Genomic DNA, 22692 nt, shown 5'->3' on the forward strand with positions numbered 1-22692 from the left:
AGTGAGTGAGGGAGAGAGAGAGTGAGAGAGAGAGAGAGAGAGAGACATGAGGGAACAACTGTTTATAGCAGTTATAAGTGATAATAGGTAATAACTTGTTTCGCAGATGTTCCACAACAGTAAATGTAACTATAAACATAAATAGTATGAGAGAAAAGTTCACAGTAATCAGCTTGGCGGTTGTAATTGGTTAGTTTTCTCGGTTTCGTGTCAGGCTGCATCACGTCAGCATGTCGTTGATTATTTTTCTATAAAAGCATATTCCGATGTGTTTAATCCTTACTTATATTATTAGTAGTGAACACAAACACATGTACAGCTCCACTTGAGGCATCGCAAACTGGAGAGGAGAGAGAGGGTTAAAAAGGAAATGACATCATTTAAATGTGTTGGCCTTCAGGGAATATAAACTAGGCACAACCTCATATCAGGCTGTACTGCATTTGTGTTGAAAGTGATTCATTTCTGTCTGACCATTCAATTATCTGAGAGAGGGACAGACTCCATAGTGAGCCTCGTGCCAACGATGACATTACACACTCTTATTTCCTGTTTTCCAGCAGATTGTCTCACTATCGCCACGGAAGCAGAGCTCTCTCACTGTTCCTCTCGGTTCTAGGCGCGTAACAGCGTGGTCCAATTCAGTGGGATATTTATTTATTTTATTTTTTTGAAGAACAATTCATGAGAGGTAAATATTTTTGCAGGAACCCATGATGCTACTTTTCAACAATTCTAATGTTGATTGACTGTAAGAGCTGCCCAAGCTAAACCAAAGCACTGCCTCCATACATACATTCCATGTAGTCACTGTTCATTAATCTCCCCTGAACACAGTATTATGTGGGAAAAACAAGCTTTTCCACACTGATGTCATGCTAATTAATGCCAGTGGCCGGTGGCTGCATGAGCTGAGCTGAGCTCAACCACTCTGCCATGCCAAGCATGCCAACTCAGTCAGCCAATCAGAGAGAAGAAAAGCGGTTTCTCTAGCCAACCAATCAGAGCTGGAGAAGCAGTAAGTGGTGCCAGGGTGCAGACTTTCTTCTCAGAAAGTGTTTCCATCCAAATGGTCAGCAAAATTTGAAGCTGATTGTACATTCAGCATCAGGAAATTGTTAACAATTTCTATCAAATCGGAATATTCAAGAGATGACTGAAAGAGCACAATGTAATAAAAAGAGCTGTTGTATCTGAATGAGAGAAAAAAAACCCCCATCTGCTTCTATTCAAGTAATTTAGAAACTCCAATCTGAGGCTACACACATCGAGTACTGGATCATGCTTTAAATTTATTCCCTGGCTTTCAGATAACTCAATGTAGCTCAATTCTTGAATCTAAATATGTGCCATGAAAGAAACCTGGACAGGACTAAAACACTAATAATCCATCAATTAGCAATAATCAAATTAAATATTTTCCAAAATGTTGATAATTTATACTGCTGTCTGGTCTCCAGGTGTAAATATTACAATTCAGTTCTGAATTTTAACCTGTTAACGACCACAGAAATGTTCATTAAGGCATTGTTCATGTTGGTCATCATGAGCTTTATTGTACTCACTGATAGTGTGAACGGTGGCATGTGATTATTATCATCTTATTTGGTTTACTAATGAGATTTTAATCATGGGCATTGCCTAGCAGCTCTCCTTATTGATACTCATTGTAGAGATGAGTAAAAAGGGGGCCAAGCACCATGTGTGAGTGCAGTTGTTTGAAAGAGCAGCGGCTTGAAAGAGCAGCGGCTTAAGAGAAAATTCGTGGAAGAAAATTTAAAGATCAGGTTGGTGAACAGGTGTCCAGTGACGTTTAACCAAAAAAAAAAACAAAAGAAAGAAACTTGAACAGAGCTGAATGGGAAAAAAAGTTTATTTCCATAATATACACACAGTACATCATTTCCACAAAATGTACAAAGTGCAATATGCGTCAGAACTACAGCAAATCTTGCGGTACAAAAGACAAAATTACTGCATACTTAAATATAAAACAAAACTAATGGCAACAGTAGTGAATAAGAGAATTGCGTACACATCACAACCTCTTCCTATTTGCTCGAAGGGCCTTAGCGACGATATGGCTGCTTTAGTGGTGGCCCAGATACGTCACAACATTACGTATGAATTCATGTAGTGATGAAATCTCTCTCTTTCACTCAAACCACTCTTCCCAAAGGTGCTGTAAAAGTGGCATCAGCTGAGCATGCTAAACCAGCTTCCTCATGGAACAAAGTCTATACTGACTGACTGACTGACTGGCATTGAACATTTCATTTAACTTTGGTTATGGCTGAACCAAAATATGTGCTGAAAATGTTCTCTGTTTGGAGTGAGGAGAACTTGGCAACTCTACTTCTTCTTCTCAAGAAGTTTTGCCATTCATTTTTTCTCTTCCAGAATTTTTTTTTTTTTTAAGTCAGATAATCAAGCCTAAATGGTATAAAAACTCAAAAATGTAAGAGAACAGATTTATAATAAAAATGTTGGCAAAATAACAGAAGGGAAGATAAAGACTGAACCATGCCTCTGGTGTTTCACTATAAGGCACTTTAACATTAATAACTAACAACGCAACACTAATGTGAAAGTCATGAACCAGCAACTCATTTGAGTGGCATCAACGGCAAAGTGCCAATGGCTTGTGTGAGGGTGAAGAGGGTTCAGGGACACTCTTGGCGTGAATTGTCACTCAGTGGAACGGGATTGGCAAGAACGTTAAAATGCAAAACACAAAAGTACAGGAAAATCAAACTCAGGTTCCCCAATCCAAAACAGATCCCATAATGTTCCTCAACACTTTTACTAATCACAGATCGATAGATTTGCAGCTGCTCCTAAAAGATGGATGGAAACGAATCTTTGGATCACTGCATCCCTCAGACGTGGGAACCAAATGATGATTATGACAGACAGCTCATATGCTAAAATACGCTGTACATTTAGAAAAAAAACATGAACAAACCAAAACCTGATGATCCTTAACATTAGGGTTCCGTTAGTAAACATTAACGAGTCTTAAACGTCAGCATTAATAAACTGTAAGTAATGTTACTCGACTACAACGACATTCGTCTAAATCGTTAATGAAATACACCTGCACTGATTAAAAAGAAACATAACTGAGCAAAGATTTAATTACAGCATGTTCCCGGCATCCTACTGTTAGCGTAAGGAACTTGCTTTTCAGACACTGATGTGTTCAGTAAGGTGTTATTCACTGTGGGCTTCCTTTCATGAACACTATTTAATCCAGGTGAATGTTTGGCTTATTTTGTTGATCAATTAATACAAGTGTTAACTACTTTGTTAATCTTACTGATGCTGTGTTAATGCTGCATTTGTTCATGTGTTAAATTATGCCAGTTAAGGGAACCTTCATGTAAAACATTATCGTAAAACCTTGTAAACAGAATTCACAGAGCTGTGGCTGAAATGTCAGATTGCATTTCTAATAATAGTAATAATAATAATAATAATAATAATAATAATAACCAGTTGACACAACAGCACAGTGATTTAAAACAATAATAATAATAATAATAATAATTTAAATCATGGGCAGTAACTAGCAGTTCTTGCTAGTGGTTCTGTTTGTGCGTATGAGTAAAATGGGGCCAAGCACCCTGCGTCAAAGCAGTTCCTCCCTAACATGAGCAATCTGAAATTGTTCAACAGTGTGGAGCGTAATATGCTGTAAAATCACACAGGCTACGATTGAATCTTTGAAAAAAATGAAAATAAACATTAAAATGCTTCAGATCTATATTTATATTTAAAAAAAACAAAACAAACACAGGAATTTGAACTCTTTGGAATTACGATGTAAGCGAACAACTACACTTTGTTCAAATTTGTTGATTGCAAATCTGTATACATGGGTAATGTTAAAATCGCTAGCTTTTCTTTTTGATCAGCAACACAGACGACGTGTAGACTTGACATTTCCTCAGTGAATCCGAGCCCGACCTTGCCACTGGTCTCAGGAAACCCAAGACTTTTTTTTTTTTTTTTAAAACAGTACGATATCAGGATTTGGAAGTAAAATTCAGATATCAGATTGTTGTGCAGGTGTACAGTAGTGCCTTATTCAAGCCAAAAACCAAAGGTCTTCCTTCAGAGTTGCCATAGGGACGCAAGTCCCGGCCATTTTGTCACCTACAAACGTATTTACATACAGTGCATTGTGATGCATTGTGCATTCGACTGGAGCATGTGTGTATCGTATGAGCCTGCTCATGGATAAATACTAACGTGCAGTCACACACTCGGAAGGTTGTTTTTTTTTTCTTTTCTCTTTTCTGTCTCTCATAAATATTATTTCACAGTAATCGCACGGTCCATGGTGTGGGACGTCACTCACTCTCGCATGCAAAAGGTATAATATACACAAGACACACTTCAGTCAGAAACACACATTCAACATAACAGCATTGTTAGATGTACAAAATAAGATTAAAAAAAAAAGTTCTTTTGCATAATAAAAAATAACTCAAGTATTTTAAATATTGAAACTTGTTGAGTGATTTGAAATCAAGGGAACAAACCTGACATGAGAATGACAGAGTGTGGGCACTGCTGATATGGGTGGATGAGTGTGCTAGAACATGGAGTTTTGTAAGTGAGTAACTGTGTGTGTGTGGCTGTAGATCTTGTGCACAGGACTATTGAGACCCTCAGGACAGCACACACCCACATACGACAGATACACGTCACATGATCTTGGTAGAGATCAACAAACTCAAAGTCATGTTGGAATGGAATTATACAGACAAATGGCACACACGCACACGGTTGTGTTTGTGTGTCTATGATTTTTCAGTCTGAAATGTATTTCAAAAACACATTTGATCAAATCATATTCTCTTTAAAAAAAATCTAATAATTATATAGAAATTTGAATTCATATTTGTTCAGTAGGAGAAAACAGACCTCATTTCTTTTTGATCTCTACCCTTCTGGCTCTTACTAGATCAAGGCAAATATCTGGGGAAACCAATCGGTAACTAGAACATGGCTTTCTACATCTACAACTTTTAAAAGTGTAATGTATGACATTACAAAAGAGAGAATCTTTACAATCTTACCCTGCGTTCATACTAGCAGCTGACACGTCATCGACGTCGCACCTGCTCCACGGTTTCCATGTTTTTGTGGCAACTGTTATCACTTGCAGTTATGATCTGTTCAGGGTTTTAGAAATTCCCTTCTACCACAATGCTGCTGAATTCTCAATTCTGATTGGTCAGAAGCTGTGGACTAATTTTATGTAGCAGCAGCTCTGAGAGTAGTTCGGTCCGCAAGGCAAATCACGGATTTATATTATATTATATTATTATTATTATTATTATTATTATTATTATATTATTTTCATAGTCATGGCTGTGTCACAGAAACTTGGATGGCAGACACGCAAGAATCTAAATCTAACAATAAACTGTTGCTATTTAACAAAGAAAAAATTTATAATTGTTGATGTGGTGAAGTTTTCTGTAAGGAGATTTTTATTTAATTTTTTTTGGAAGGAGTCTCCAGTGTCAGCACTTTGTAACAGTCATCAAGTTTTCCACCATGGGACAGAGGATGTTTCTAGGTTAGATGACAAGCTGTGTTTTTTTTCTTATTAACTTCAAGAGAAAGTGAGGGAATTACTCACTTTTTATAGCTGCTGTAACATAAGTGATAACAAGGAACGACCTTGTTTCATGTATGTAACTTTAAATGCAACTATAAAGGGATTAAAAATGGTCACAGCAAATTGCTGTGATATAAGACTATAGGAAAATAATAGGAAAATAATCTACGCATCATCACCAGGCCATGTTTTATTCCTCGGATTATTGTTAGCAACCAAAGTGTATACGATATGCTCTAGTGTATAATTTATACACTATAATGTATATGACGTTAATAAGAAAACGTCATGTTCGTCTTGTGTTTAAAACACATTTTAATACCATAATAAGATAGTTTCTATTTTAATTTTCAAGTGGCAAGCAATGACTACGTTTACATGGACAGCAGTAATCTAATTATTGACCTTATTCTGAATAAGATAATATTGTGATTAAGGTGTTTACATGAGTTGCTTTTAGAATACGCCTTTCATGTTCCCGTTTTACATGTTGTAGAACATAGATCGATTAACAGCACACGTCATTACGTCCCCATGCCATGCCGTCAACGTCCCCTGCAGAATTTCACATATTGACATACACTTGGTCTTCGTTATGGTACTGTATACAGTTTTGGGTGTTCCATTTTTAATTTTACGAAACTTCAAGTGCAATAAATTATTTGTCATGCTGTACGTGTATATAGACGACTACTGAAGCCGTGGGCTGCGTCCAAAACCGCGTCCAAAACTCTGTGAAGAACGTATGCTCCATGTGATGAAAATGAACAGATTGCCTGCTGCATTTTTGCTTGCTAGTGTGAACGCAGAGTAACTGTGATTGCTCGAGAATCTTGTCAGGGCCAGATGTTCCAAAAGCACCCTTATGCTACGTTCACAGGATGTTTTAGCATCCACTGATATGCACCGCTGGTTTGTCATAGGCGTGCTTGTGGAGATTTGTGGATTTTAGTGGTAATTTTGTGCTATAACCCAGTAGACCTGTGAACACAAGAAGTGTGTGCCAAGTTAAGGGTTGACAAGAGCTGCCCTTGTAGAGTTCTGTAAAATATATCTCCAGACATTACATCATAACCAGCATTAGTTTCCCAAAACTGGGGTAAATGACTGTAATGATTTACATAGCCCCCAAAATGCATCGTTCTCATTGCATCACATTTTTGACAAATAGCAAAAAAGTCCCTAAGGTGCTAAAGTGATACCTTCCATATTAAAGCATTTGATGTAATCATCACTACGAGGGTCTGAGACAAAATATCAACCACTGTTTCTCCAAAACACCTTAGGAAGACTTCAAAGTCTTCTCCCACACACAGACACAAACATGTCTTAATGTCTGCAATATAATATTTCAATAAGTCCTAACCGCCATCATGTGCCCAGTGTTAACATTCAATGGTAAAATTGACGATGGAATTCAAACCAGAGCAAAATACAGCTAGGTATCTCCAGCAACTGTTGATATATAGAGCAGAGTGAACAGCAGAGAGATTGAAACAGAATCGTGTTCTTCCATTCTAGAAACCTCTCAGCACGCACGAAGTAATCAGCAGTGATATGGAAATCCTTTTCCCTTTGCGTTCAGAAGTATCCAGAGTGTCATCAAAACGTGAGCAAGCAGGAAGATGGGCTTCACACCGAACCAGACGTGTAGACGAACAGACAACAGGTAGCAATTTCTTGTGAAATATGGCTGCTCAGCAGGAAGGGGAACCGAAGCAATGGTTTCCTTGGACGCTTGGCTGAAGAGCACTCGGTGTACAAGTTGTTTATATCACGCATTTTTAGCTTCAGTTCCATGCAACAAAATCCTTAAAACTCACAAGAGCCTTCTCGAAATATTTGGATATCCTGTTTCCTTGAGTAGCATATTTTTTAATATTCACAGCATTTAAAAGGTCTGTTGATTCCCAACTCTATTTGTTACTTCATCTACTGCGCAGTCCTTCCATGCAAGTCCTAAGAATCTCAGCAGGATGTTCCCTTTGATGGCATTTGTAGATGATAAACCCTCTCAAATAAGAGGAACGGCTTTTGGGATAGCAGTTTTTGTGTTGCAAACCCTGTTTTCCCCCCAACTCTACATTTTAATTTGGCTAAAGCACAGTCCTTCCGCACAAGCTGCAGGAACAGGAACTTCAGCAAGGCCTTTTCCAAGCCACCCATTTAAAGAGATCTTTTTACTGCAAACGCCAAACCTGGGTACTGATTCGCGGATGGCCAATCCTCCAATTTAAGAGAAGGAGGTTTTCGGGAAGGGAATCTTTGTCCAAGTACAACATCATCTTGCACAAATCCCCCTCACTTATTGTCAGCTCCTGGGCTCAGTTGTCCCCGTTGCTCCTGGACTGAAGAGTTCCATGGCTGTAGTGGCAGAGCAGCGATTGGCACGATCCCAATCTGGACTGATAGTGCCTTCCGGCTCTGGGGAGAGTGTGAGAAGAAGAAGAGTGCCAGCGTCAGAAGAGCATGCTGAGGAGCACAGGTCTTCCGTGGAGAAGGTGAGACTGCCGAGCTTGGCTAGTGAGTTGGAGCGCTTTAGACGGGAAGGCACTGTGAGTCCGGCCAGGCGCATCCTCACTTCTATCTCCTGTGCCCGCTGGCGCACCAGACCCGGCTTTCCGCGAATGCTGCGGATGCTGTCGCTGCTCGAGCTGCGCGTCAGCGTGGAGCCATGTGGGGATGAGACCGGCGTCAGGACTCCAGAGTCTTCAACTGCAGGTGGCACCGAGGTCCAAAAGTCTGCTTGAGTACCGAACATTCCAGACGAAGTGTCTTTAGACGCGGAAGGACGCTCTGGTGTCTCTGAGGAGCCTCGTGCAGCATTTCCTGCGTGTTCACGGAAACGTTCCTGGAACATACCTGAAAGTTTCTCCAGCCTCTCAGCTCGCCGCCTGACCAGGCCAGACCTTTGTAGCTGGTCTAGTGTCTCCTGCTGTTGCTGTGAGCTCACCTCTCTAGGTAGACCTGGAGACCTCTCTTCTGCCTTGTCCTTGTCTGTTGAACCTTCATTCCCTTTGACCACTTGCCCCAGTGCTGTATCCATTGTTTGCTGAAGATCAGGTTTCTGTGACTGGCTTCCGGACTTGTCCTTATGCACCAAGTGTGGGATGGCTGAGATGCACGACTCTGAAGCTGTCTTGTTGCACTTGGTGCACTTGCAGTTTGGGCTACAAGGCCATACTCCTGTTGGTGTGATGGCCTTGACCACAACGCTGGTGCAAGCTGGCACTTCGACAGAGATACTAGGCATACCACAGAAGGGTAATGGGGCTAGGCCATGTCCACTGGCATTAGAGACAGTACTGGGAGTTGTGAGAGAGCTTAATACTGGTCTGGGTATAGATGTCTGTTTCTTAAGGGTACTCTCCTATACAGGAAGACCAGACAACAGAACATTACTGAAGAAAAGATATATACAAAGTCAGTCTGTAGTAATTAGGGTCTTTAAAACAAAAGACTTTCAGAACAATGTCTGTGCAGAGGAGCTTCTATGATAGAAATAATATTTACTATTTTTTACCTATAATTCTGTCAAATTTTATGTTAAACAGCTACAACCAGGACATACAGCAGTCAGAGAACAACAAACCAAAGACGTCAGCAAAGCTTTTACTCACGGCAAGATTGTTTCGCGTTCTGAGGTGATTGTTGTTGTTGGAGTTCTCGTTGCACATGTGATTCATGTTACCAAGACTGATGCCACTCTCATCCCCGACACCTCCTTCTCTCTCTCTCCTACCCCCCTCGGCCAGTGCCTGCATCTCCTCCTGTTCTTTCTTTGCCTCCTCCTCATCTTCTTCTTCTACAGTGCTGAATTCAAGGCGCAGGCGCAGCTCCTCCAGAGGTTCGGCACCACGGGTGCAAGTCTGTGCCGCTGTGCCCTCTCCAGCAGGTGCGGTGAAGCGGGGTGTCTCAAATGCCTCATCATCCAGCAGGGCATCACGCTCCACATCCTCTATCTCAATGTAGACGCGATCCACATCCAGCAGAGGCGGCGGCATACGCACCGGTGTTGAAGGTTCGCTGTCCAGCGCCGAGTCAGACAGACGCCGGAAGTAGTAGTTGTAGTTTTGGGGGTTAGATGGGTCAAGTTCCAAAGCAAGGGGTGAGGAGTGAGCAGCAGCCTCGCAGCAGGAGGGACCGGCTCCTGGGGATGAGGGGTCAGCGCAGCAGGGTGCTGCCGGACGCTGGCAATCAGGGTGATCACACTCAGAGTCTGGATGCCACAGCCGATTGTGACGTTGCTTGCTGTAGAGTATTTACAAAAGTATATATAGTAGAATGATTTTTTAAATATTGCGCAAATAGTTATTGATTATTGGTTAATGATAGTGGAAGGACATTTTCAAACTTGGCTTATAATAGTGACTCGTGTTAGTCTGAGAAACTTACTTTACAATCATATTTTATTAAGTCACACGTCTGCCAAAAAAACCCAACTAATGCAATTGTCTAATTGCAGTCCAACACCCACACCATGTTTGGTATCTTTGGTATTAACAGAAGTATATTTTGAATAGTGAAATTTATAAAGCAGATGCTTACCTTGCGTCCAGAATGCCCTCGTATTCGGCCAGCTGTCTCATGAAGCTATCGTTGGGCCGTGTGATGCTGCGTTTCTGTTTGACGAAGTTGTAGGCCTTCTCCAGGGTCCAGCCGTACTCTTTCATGGCGTAGGCTATAACCGTGGATGCCGAGCGGCTTACGCCCATCTTACAGTGGACCAGACACTTGGACTGGTTCTTCCTGAAAAGTCGGAGAGGTGAGAAAGTGTAAAAACGGGGAATTATCGCGGTAGCCTCCAAAACCTTTCCAATGACTGATTCTGCATCTGTGTTAAATGTGATTATACCACTACAGAACCCGGTGTGTGCGAGGGTGCAGAGGAAGACTCGGGAGGCAGGTGGAATTTTAGGCTCGTGTTTATTCAGTCTGCGCTTTTAAAAACTCAACATAAAAAGGACAAATGAACAGAAAAAGTCCGTCACGGACTCATGGCTTTTGCTCCGTCAAGTTCACGTTCACGCTCCTTGGCGTGTGTATGGGTGTGTGTGCATGTGCGTGTCTCGCAAGCTCCGCCAGCTATATCTCACACTCTCTCTCTCTTTTGCTGGTTACGGGAGACACTGAAATCACAAAGACACACAAATAAGTAGCCTAGCGGTAATAAGACACAGGTGAGAATCATCACGCGCTACCTGCCTCCTCTCCGTCCGCAGCTGATGCTCGACCACGCCCCCGCTCACACAACCACCACAGTAATAATTTGAAGTATATAATGATATTGAGTCTTTATTGATACCCCAACATGTCAGAGCGCAGGGTCAGCCATGATACAGTGCCCCTGGAGAAGAGAGGGTTAAGGGCCTTGCTCAAGGGCCCTGCTCAAGGGCCCAACAGTGGCAGCTTGGCAGTGCTGGGCTTGAACCCCCGACCTTTCCAGCAGTAAATCAGTAGTTTTTCTAACTATTCTGCCAACATACAACGGATTCAAACAGTAACACCGTATTAACTCTTTTTGTATCATAATGACCAATACCAGACTCCATTACTATCGCGCTCTATGCAGATTCTGCTACTGACCCTACTGCGTTTTTAGCAAACAATATAACATAGTGAAGATTTGGTCAACTTGTTTGAGAAATAAAATTTTGTAAAACAACAGCAACGAAAATAAAAAACGTTACAGACTGCCGTGTGCGTCTTACTTAGCCTTAACAATGAAGTTGTACGTGTCGTTCCAGTGAGCCAGCAGGTCCGTGGTCTCTTCGTCATACACGCGCACGTTGTGGTAACAAAAAGTCCCCGGGAAAAAGTTATCGATCTCCCGCGTGACATTTAGGATGTAGCCCACACTAAGAACAAAACGTTATAGTGTCTCATTTGGGGTCTCTCATATTGCATAACGTATCCATACTAAAATCTTTGGTTAACAGAAGAATCCAAGAAAGTTATCATAGCAAATGCAGACAGCGTTAAAAGTCTTTTCTATCCATCTATACAGTTTAACTCACCCCGTCTCCTGTAGCTCCTCTAGATTGGAAGCGTTCCATTCAGATCCCTAAAATACATTTGAAAAAAACCACAGGATTTACATAACACGCATCATTTCCAGCATTATTCTTATTTTTTAGTACTAATTTACTAAAACTAAAAGTAAAACAAGCCATTAAGACTTTTAATTGTTCCACTAACCAGGTAGAGGTGGTCGAATATGAGCGTGGCTTTATCCATCTGACCCAGGATCAGCAGAATCTCGTTGTCAATAAACTCTTTGTACTCCTTCAGATTGCAGTTCATGTGCTGCTCGAGCTCATTACGGATCTGATAGAGGTGTGGGGGGAAAAAAATAACAGTGAGGGAAGATATTAGACACCAGAGCGGTAATAGCTAGACATTTTAATCATGAGCACATGGTTTTTTTTTTTGCTTCTACCATTAATTAACCTTATACCTCACTGCCATTAAATTCTCAATTCTGATTGGTCAGAAGGTACTGTACTCTGATTGGCGCAGTGCTTTATGAGGAACGTGTAGCATTTGGTACATTCTAGGAGTTTCACTCGGACATTACAGGTCTACACACGGCAGGTTTGTTTTTCACCTCCTTAGACGTGACATTCTCCAGGTCCTGCAGCATCATGATGCTCCTGAGTTTGGTTTTGATGAGGCATTCGGTTCGCTCTCTCTCCGTCGGCCTGGAGCGAACACCAGATGAAGGTTAAACCACAGAAGAGCTTCGTTGTGAGCCATGACAAAAGCTGCTAACTACTTGATATTCACAAAACGAAGCGGCATACATGTTCCGGGTAAAGAATAATCGATTCGGGATTTGTTTTGGGAGTTTTATGCTTATTCATGTCATGTGACATGCGCACGGTACGTCAAAGACACTAGACACGTTATTGAAAAATGTGAAAAGCAAAAAAATGAAAGTGAGATTAAGAACTCACTTGTCTCCGAACATGGCGGGCGAGTCGGGCCGCAGCGTCTCCAGGTCCTGCATGGCGTTCCACTCGTTGATGCAGCTCTGCTCAGAGGAGATGCAGCTCTCGTAGTAGCCCGTCCAGATGAGTGCAATTCCACCAGGGAAGTAGTTATATCGCCTCGACACCTCACACGCTTTGTGCAGAACCTGCAAAGCCGACCTGGTAACAGGGCAAAGGTCAGGAGTGAGAGACCTGAAACTGGACCGCTCGCTCATACCTGCACCCGACGATGGCCAGTCTGTCTATTAAACGCATACTATTAAAGTATTTGTTTAAACATAACTCAATATAAACATGAATTCCTTGACTATCAGATAAAAATAATAGTTCCACAGTACCGTGCCAGAGTAAAACTGAACCTCCCATTGAGTCCTCTCCAGATTTCTTTTGTCCATAGCGCAAAAGAATCGTATCGTTCTTGGCAGACTGGATGTTAACGCATGTTCTCCATGTCAGATTATACGACGAAGATCCTCTAACAACAGCCCTGCGATTAAAGGACATTTCTGCTTACGCCATCAGTCCGAGGAGAAAACGGGGACAAGCAAAACATTTGTAAAATAAGGAAAGGTTTTCCGTCCATTAGCACGTTTCGTTTACGTTTTGCCGTTGTCATTTTTGCCCTATGCCGTCCTCCTAACAGTTCCTCCAGGATTTTGCGATCGCCAAATCAAGCAAACTCCACAATATTCAGAGGAGCTCGAAATTTTTCCAAAATTACAGCAGATTTTCCGCAGATTCGAGCCAAGACGTGTCGTGTCATGTCATTGTAACACGCATTCAGCCAAACTGCTCTTCGACTCATGTGCGTCGAACACGAGTACAGCTAAAAGGTCTCGTTTAGCAACAAACATCACTGCGAAAGATTGTAATTTCTCCAACTCACTTGAATTGCATCTCAAATTTGGAAAAAGACGCCGCAAAATCAAGCATTTTTGGCTGTAACAATCACAAAAAACTGTACAAAATCCTGTACAAACTGTCCTATTGGTGGCTTTTAGATCAGTGTTGTAACAGCATTCTGGGATTTTAATCAAACATTTCTGACACATTGCCAGAACTTTGTCGCCGACTGTCTTTCACACTAAACCAGCACATGACTAAAGATAGTCACATTACGCATACTAAGACGCACGTAGTATTATTTTATGACATGCAATGCCTGTCTGTGACAACAAAACGGACTTGAAGAATCATACACTGGCATAAATCACTAGGGTAAATGCACTGTCTGTAAAGCATGACAGAAATACATGTTTCTGCTATTCTATTCTATCAGCCAGAAACGCAGAGGAAAATGTGAAGTGCATAAAAAATAATCTCATTAGTATGCCTTGTCAGTTACACACATCCACCAGCAGGCGGCAGCCGACGACCGAGTTGGGCGAATGTCCCAGTGCATCTGATCGTCAGTGTGAACAAGCAGCTTGTGCTCAGAAGTAAAGCTGCTGACCGGCACGCCCAGCCACCTGAACAAGGCCAAGGCCTTCTGTATGACCACAATCGTCTGGAAGCACCCACGCTTATCTATCGCCATCGTTTCCTTTTCCTATCTTCATGAGACGAGTTATTCACACTCTGGCCATGGAGTGATACCTGGTGCTTCTCAAAACAACGTTTCTGTGTCATGTGGTATCACCTTTCATTGTTTTATTCAAATAAAAATGACAGATTCAAAATGGAAGACAAAAATGCTGCTCTAGTAGGACCAGCTTTCAACTTTCCTGTTGATCTTTGAATATTTGCAACGATATAAGGGTTAAAGGAATGTTTTCCCTAATTTTCCCCTTACCCCAATTGTAGTCCAAAGTTAGCTTCTTCCTAGTTTTGCACTAGAATTAAAAACCTAACGTGGCTAACAAGTAAGGGAAGCTTATAGCTACCAATTTAGCATGTCTGCAAACATGCTGTGTTGAGTTGTACAAAACCGGCTGCGGTTTCTGACACTGTATGACGCACTGTTTTCTATAAAAAAAATGCACAAAATGGCGTCACAGAGTTAAAAACAGTTGCGGTTCCCATTGTAAGAAAAGGAATGGCAATCTTCCTTAGCACCAGCATCATACTCAGGTTGGTCTGAAGGCAGAAATGTATCTGATAATATAATCATACTGGATTATTATATCAATATAATCGATTTCAGGGAGGTAACAGTAACTCCACTTCATCCTGAGTTCTACCACACCACCCCACATCCCAATGCGTTTTATTTCTTTTATACCACATTTGCCATTTTAGTTCCATTGCTGTTGTTTTTTTAAACGTACTTATTCTGATACAAAACTAGAAACAATCTTTGGACATTAAACATGTCTCCGTTACCAACTACCACTGGTGATCAGGGGAAACATACAGTACTATACATTTTATTTCTGACAGAACTGTTCCATTAAGTGGACAGTAAGAGCCCACACTGATAGATGCACAGTCGAGTGCGACTTACCACATGGCCTGAACCGACACAGGTTTAAAGATGTGTGTGCGTCCTGCCGTTGTCACGCTGAAACCCCTGTGGATGACAACGCAAATGGTCAACCGAGGCATCCACTCAGAAAGCTTAATGCTTCCTCTTTAATGATTGGAAATGGAAGAAATGGTTTTGACTTCCAGTTTGGCCTCTCGCATGCAGTACAATTCATGGACGTTTTACATTCTCTTCCTAAACACCTTAAATGAGCTGTATACACAACATAGCAGTAAAGAAACATGGAGAATACGTTACAAAATACTTCAACTCTACGCACTAGGCGGCCATGTATGTTATACCAGTAAGAATATGAGTGATATTATGATAATATACGATCTCAAATCTGTCTGGAATTGAGAAACTAATGCGCAGTTTTTACCCAAATTTATAACCATCATTATAATCATTAATATTTTATAAATCAGAGCTCTGAACCTGAATATCCTGCTCAAACACCAGTCGCGGAATATGTTTCAAAATCACTGAGACGCCACATACGCCATTACAAACAAAATACACATTAAAACACTGCTGGTGCTATAACATCTAGATGGGAGAACAACCGTTTTTGTAAAGTGTTTTTAACATTCGGTGATGAACGCTACAACATTCACAAACGGCGAGGCTGCATTTGCGTGTTTTGACCAGTAGGGGAGGATGCACTCACCCGTCTCCATCCAAATGGATCTTTGTGTCGCTCCAAAGAGGCAGAACCATCCCTATAGAGCAGCTTTTATGGTGAAAGGGGGGGGGGGCATTGGAGGAAAGGACACACAACACTGTTATCCAACTCTGCAAATATCCTAGGTGAACATTGTACAGTAATTTACACACAAAAAACCCGCAATCCTGCCCACTCTTTTAGTTCGTAACTGCTCACGCTATTTTCTAACAAACTTTGTAGATTCTGTTTTCCAAAATATAAGCAAATTTTGAATTTGGATAACCAAGATAGAGCAGTTACTCTCATGTTACTAAACGTACTAATGTTTTTGTGGGTTTTTTTGTCCTGCAAGCTTCATATCTGACAGCATAAAAGTAAAAACCACCTGAGACTTTTGCTGGGTGCCACACTTCTTGAGGCTAATTGAGCTAGCATGTAACATATGACATGTTTATAGTCTATAGACTACAGCATTGCACAAACCTGACATCTAAAATAATCACAAATAATATTATATTATCACTTTGACTATCACGATCTCTAACATGCAATTACAATTACACGTTCAGTCTTTGGGCAACGCCTCCTAACTGAGAAAGTAATTCAGCTTTCGCTCTGTATTTAGCTCCGTGACGTCCTTTTGTCCATTTCTATAGCTCAGAGCGCCATACGCTATCAGAAACCGTATACACAAATCTTTTTGAGCAACTCGACACACCTGTTTGTAGCGAGTGTGAGATGATTCAAAGCATTATTAACAGGTTTTTTTTTTTAAACATCAGATAATCTTTGGCAAAGATTGTCTATATTGGAATTTTTTACATTTATTTATTTATGCAAATTGTCTAATTAAATATGCATAAGTTTGCATTCTTAATAAAACCAAAAATTGAATCATTAGAATTAACGTTAATTATAATCAACGAAATTATTTCAAATGCACATTCACTCTCAACAGAAAGACTTTTACAGAACGGTTTGTTGGAATGCGATTACTTTGTGTTACTTTGTTTAATCACGAAAACATGAGCTGTTGTCCAAAAAATGTTTGAAGCCAGTTTCAGTATACAATCCAACGTTAATCAAATAATAATCAACATTTTGGGAATCTTTTGGATTTGGATATAGAGAACAAATAAATTTGAGGAAAAACAGTTTTACAAATACAAATGTGGCTTACTGTGTGGTTTGTAAGAGTTATAATGTGAAGTGGGCGGAGCGTAAAGCCTTATTCAAAATTGCTAAGTGAGCAAAAGGAATGTTTTGATATTTTGTCACTACAGTATAACAGAAGGCGTTATAGATGCAATGCAACTTGAAAAATGATTGTAGTCATGTTTAACAGGTTAAACTGGTAGCTTACTTGTTAGTTACATTAGCTTTGTAGCTCCAGTGCAAAACTAATGATGTAAACGTCAAACATGTCAAGGCTGATTGACTATATTTGACTAATTGGGGGTTTTTTTTGGCACCAACCAAAACTGTAAATCCAAGACAAAAAGCATGCTTTGTATGCAAGAGATGTTTAGTAAATCCTAACATTTGAGAAATGATACAATGTGGAATTTAAAGTATTCTTTCTTCACATTTGGGGCAACCAGTCCAGTAGAGCTATACTCTTCTCCATCATGATTTCCTTCACTTGAATCCTCATGACTTCAGCTGAATTGAATCATGTGAAGTCTTGCTACTGGTCTATTACTGCAGCTGTTCACACCGTTGGCTCGAGCAGCCCATCATGCTGACTCAGAGCGTCTTGATGAGTGCTTAACCACAGAGATTAATGCAGTGTCGTAAAGCTTGGCTGATCTGTCTAACCGAACCTAACTCAAACCACCAGGGTCATGTTTCTGATTTCAGTCAGGTCTGAGATACACCTTCGCTGAGCTAGTGCGGGATAAGAGAAATTACAATAATCAGCTTGCTAGCAAATAGTAAAGTTGTTTATTCATTAGGTCTTGGTTTTTCGTAGCTAATGAGTTTGACGTTTGTATTCATTATTAGTTAAGCAAAACTATGCTTATGCTAAGCCTTTTTCTTATCTCGCAGTTTGGTTAGGCTTTGGTATTTGGCCTCTAAAGCTAGGGTCAAAGTTGAGCTTGAGAAGTCATGCATCACCGTCTTGGATTTGTTTCATACTTGCCATCAGTGCATGTTTTCAATGTAATGCTAAGGGAACGTTTCAAAAATATAAAGTACTTGTGCTAGGTTTTTTTTTTTTGTTCCAGCATAGTGTACATGAACAGAGGAGCAAATATAAGAAGATATACGACATGTCAAATTGAAAATACTTTGTCATTATTCCAGTTTTGTAATCCATTTTTAGGAGATTCAGCCAAGTCGCAAAAAAGAGCTTGAATTCTCTGTTTTCTCTCAGTTTCCAAAACTACAGCATGGGTACAAAACCTCCTCATCCACAGAGTTACACAAATGTTTAGATCACTGCAAGAAACGTAGTAGTCAAGCACCGGCTGTGAACATGCAGAGGATTCGCAGTAAACAAGCGGGTAATGAGTGAGTGGTTACACCTGTGTGTGTATATTAACTGTATATTTATAGGGTGTTTGCTTTGCAGTGAGGGCATTTTGACCCTATGGGGGGAAAAAAAGGTATTGAAGGTGGGAAAAAGTTGACACTGACCTTGATGATGAACTAACCCAAGACAGCGATTGATTGATTTTTTTTCAGTAGTGACTCAATTGGCCAATAGAAGAACAGAAAAGTGCTCAAGAAAAATAAATAAATAAATATAAAAGCCGCCTTAAGCAAAGTAGAAAGAAGAGGGCCCTGGTCCAATAAGTATAATATAATATTAGGCAAACTACTGTAGTGTGTGAGTGTGTGTTTACCTGTCTTTATTGTTGAAGTCCATCCCAAGCAGAATGTTTTCTTCAGTGTCCTGTCTGCCGCTGGTGTAAACCACCACCATGTACCGCACACGATCTGACCAAGCACTCTCCAACCGTACCGCCTGACACACACAATCACTTATGTAAGCAGACAGCAAACAGTGAGCGACAAACATCCCATTAGCGATATCTAGATAACGAAAGATCTGATCTTGCGCTTTGTTCACACTGGGAGATTCTGTGAGATGTAATGCATTATTAAATCCTCGATGACACGCTGAAACTACCGAAAGAACGAAGTGTGAAGTTTACCATGTGGCACTTTGCGTGAATTTTAAAACCCTTGCTTGTTTTTTACCCCCAGAGGTCGCTCTGGTGCGGATTAATCAAGTGAGGTACCACACAGTGGTCCGTCATTACAGTTTGGTTAAAAAGATCGAATATCCAAGGTTTTCCAGCTTCCTGGGGAAAAATGAGCCTAGAGACCACATGTTTCAGCAGTATGTCCAGATACATCCATCTACACACGGCCAAAGACGACGCTCGTGATGTGTGGAAAAAATAAAGGAACGTTTCTTGATTTAAATACAGAAAATAACATAAATAAAGCAATTAAATAAAAATTTCTGCATCGATATGTTACATTTTCCCACTACAATGCTCCAGTTTTGTTACAGCTGATATTTTGGAAATGCGATTTTTATGTATTATATCCATACAGGGCTGCGCAATATGGCGCTTCAAACTGTAGGACGATAGAAAAAGTCTATTTTATAGACGTTTTCCTATATAGTCTATAATGGCAATGTCTCAAAAACCACTTATGACAGATCAATTTTGCATCGAGTTTAGAGAAAAGGTAATCACAATGATGCGTACCGTTTCAAGACATGAAATTATTCATATTGTGATATAAGATTTCATCCATATCTCTCAGCCCTACATCCATAGACACCCATTTATATTCCAGAATGGAGAAGGAGCACCAGTAATGCATCCACATGGCCTCATGACAACCGCGCACAGAATTGTCAGCATCGTTTAAGTGTGTATGTATATTATATATATATATATATATATATATATATATATATATATATATATATATATATGTGCGTATGGTTAACACCTGTTTTATTGCTGTGGAGAAATGCAATGAGATTATGCTCAGGTCACTGAAAATTTGTGTAAACAGGGCCAAAACAAAAAGTCCCCACTAATCAGGACTGTATCTGGTCTTCATACTAATGTAATACGAGGAAAATAACCTCGGCGTGCATCTCCGTACACACTAACAAACAGGACCATGAAATACTCTCCAACCAACCACACACACACACGCACACACAAACACACACGCACACACACAATAATGCACATACACTTGAGCATGTTCTCATTGGTTAATGGATGAGACAAAGTGGGACACAGCCTACAGCTGTCAATAAAACGCATTCAGACATGCGTGCATGTGCTCACCAGTTTGATTCGGTCCTCGGAGCGAAGAATGTTGATCATCACCTGTAGGTGCTGAGGTAAATCTCCTGTCGAAATAGGAAAATACGCTGTTAAAACACAACTCTGACGACCTCTTTTAAAAAAAAAAAAAAAAAAAAAAAAAAAAAAAAGCCTCATCTTGCTTAATACCGTGTGTGGTAAATCAACACAAGCATAATGGCAATAAAACCAGCGCAAGATTTATGGAGGTGAGACACAACAGGAACGGGGAGGAACGAATGATTCACATCTCGATGAGTGAGGACGACAGGACGGAGCCAGCCAGCTCTCAGAGCACTGCGCAGCGTCCGTACACGTGTTCAAACTTAGATTACTACAACGCTGAGGACCCAAGGCTTATATTTGTTTTTCTTCAATCTAACTCTGGTCCTCACAAGTATGTAAAGCCATGCACGCACACACACACACACACACACACACACACACACGCTATAATGCAATGTGAAGTTTCCACAGATAACGCTGCTCTAGGGATCAGAATATAAATCTATTAAAAATCACAGAGTACAAGACGTACAGACTGAGTATCAACATGTTATACAAAGAATAAAAACAGTTACACCACGGCCATGGGAAACGATCATTTCTGATTGGTTGTCTTCCGTTTCTTGATTCTGATTGGTCAGTAAGTGTGGATTCATTTTCTACAACAGAAGCTCTAACAATAGTTTGTACAAAGATTATATTAATGTGGTCCTCCTAATATGTTATCGTTTCTATAGTAACGGCCAACGCAGGTATCGCATAATTGGCTGACATAACTGTTGATACGATGAAGTTTTTTTTGGGAGGAAATGTCTCCGGTGTCTTCAGGACGGAAGAGTTGTTTTTCCTTTCTGGTTTCTCTTGTTCCAGATAACAAGCTGTATTTATTTTTAACTTCAAGAGTGAAAAAAACCAAACAAACAAAAAAATAAGATAGGATGCTTGTGTGGGAATGGATGTTTATAGATGCTTTATAACGCGAGTGAATACAATTACTATTTTGCAGATGTTCCATGACATAACAATAAATTGATAAAAAAGTATGTCATTGGACTTGTAATGCTTGGCAAATTGCTGTGCCTTTCTTGTCTACGAGGCATAACCTAAAGACTATTTAACCTTTTGAACCTTACCATAAAGAGTTTTGACGCGAGTTACCACCCAAAACCACCACCTTTTCAGTCCAGAATTGAGTCTGCTAAGAGGTTTTAAATAATAAATTTTAAAAAGCAAAAACAAAACCAACCTTGACCTTACCTCCAACAAAACCTGAGACGCAAAACAAGCTCTTTGGAAAACCAGTTTCTCTAAACAATGACCATTTTTACATTTTGTTTGGATGTTGTGGATGTGTGGCACGGCCCCAGTCTGCACAGGTCTGAGAGAGAGAGAGAGAGAGAGAGAGAGAGAGAGAGAGAGAGTGTCAGAGAGATAGAGAGAGTGTGTGTGAGAGAGAGAGAGAGAGAGTGTGTGTGTGTGTGAGAGAGACAGTGATTGAGAGAGATTGAGAGAAAGAGAGAGAGAGAGATTGAGAGAGAGAGACAGAGATGGCGGCCAGACGAGCTTGTAAATCTAAACCGCCGTCAACGTTAATTAGCAGTTCAGGACTTGGTCAGATGGTGTTTTACACTCTGCCTCTGTGGCTATTGTTCCTGCTTTCTGTTTTTCTGGCAACACTTCAGGTAACTGGAGTGATGATCCATCATTGCAGGGGTGAGTCACGCTGCCACGGTTGGCATGGTGAGAATGCATGTCTGAGAAAAAAGAAAGTCTAAAGACAAAGCCCCGTATCTGAATAGAACCAGGATTTAAGGAAGTGGAAAGATGCCTGGTTTCAGGTTTGGCCTAATGTGCTAGTAGGAATGCACATCTACAGCTGGTTCTTGCTTTCTAAAAATTTTTTTTTAAGGCATCCTATAAGCCAGGGGTGTCCGATCTTATCCGGGAAGGGCTGGTGTGGGTGCAGGTTTTCATTCCAACCAAGCAGGAGCCAAACCTGATTCCACCTGTTTAATCAGTTTATGTTGGCTTTACTCAGGTGTGGCTTCTGCTTGGTTTGAATGAAAACCTGCACCCACACCGGCCCTTCCCGGATAAGATTGGACACCCATGCTATAAACCTAATGACGTAAGCATACATCGGTACTCGGAACACGTTCTAAAATTGTCCCTTCGTCGTGAGTGAAAGCTTTGACCTTTATAACAGGACATTTGATTTGCTGTTCCACGTCTTTAAAAAGGAAAAGAGAAGCAAACATTCCACCTGCAGGTCTGCAATGCAGCTCTGGATCAAAGACGCTTTTCTGCTGATCAAGCACCAGCCTGATCCCCCGGTCACTCCCTGACCTTTGACCTCTGACCTTTAACCTCGGGTTGTGGCAAAAGCGCATGCGACGCCACACTCGCGAAGCCTGACAACCTAGAGTCTGTTTGAGCGCATTTACGAGGGAAAATATGACATCTGTGAAAATTTTACAGGGACATAAAAAAACCCAAATAAATCAAAAATGTTAGGAAGTTGGGGTCACAGCGCAGGGTCAGCCATGATACAGCGTCCCTGGAGCAGAGAGGGTTAAGGGCCT

At 40.8% G+C, this 22692-nt stretch overlaps 1 protein-coding gene across 3 annotated transcripts in view; it reads right to left on the minus strand.

Moving 5' to 3' along the window:
- Nucleotides 1-1855: 1855 nt before the first annotated feature.
- The window catches only part of ssh1a (slingshot protein phosphatase 1a), a 58648-nt gene continuing 37811 nt past the window's right edge, over nt 1856-22692 (minus strand). For 2 of the 3 annotated variants that reach the window (XM_053610768.1, XM_053610769.1), the window contains 12 exons: nt 20087-20151; nt 18608-18729; nt 15762-15824; nt 15071-15136; nt 12592-12786; nt 12243-12336; nt 11834-11962; nt 11653-11699; nt 11347-11493; nt 10184-10384; nt 9256-9886; nt 1856-9005 (listed from right to left, as the gene is read on the minus strand). In XM_053610768.1, coding sequence (XP_053466743.1) covers nt 7947-9005; nt 9256-9886; nt 10184-10384; nt 11347-11493; nt 11653-11699; nt 11834-11962; nt 12243-12336; nt 12592-12786; nt 15071-15136; nt 15762-15824; nt 18608-18729; nt 20087-20151 — 2819 coding nt within the window. In that variant the 3' untranslated portion in view covers nt 1856-7946. The remainder of the gene's footprint in view (nt 9006-9255; nt 9887-10183; nt 10385-11346; nt 11494-11652; nt 11700-11833; nt 11963-12242; nt 12337-12591; nt 12787-15070; nt 15137-15761; nt 15825-18607; nt 18730-20086; nt 20152-22692) is intronic. The other variant, XM_053610770.1, reaches the window with a different exon arrangement.

The sequence above is a fragment of the Ictalurus furcatus genome, chromosome 22, assembly GCF_023375685.1.
Source record: "Ictalurus furcatus strain D&B chromosome 22, Billie_1.0, whole genome shotgun sequence".
NCBI lineage: Eukaryota > Metazoa > Chordata > Actinopteri > Siluriformes > Ictaluridae > Ictalurus > Ictalurus furcatus.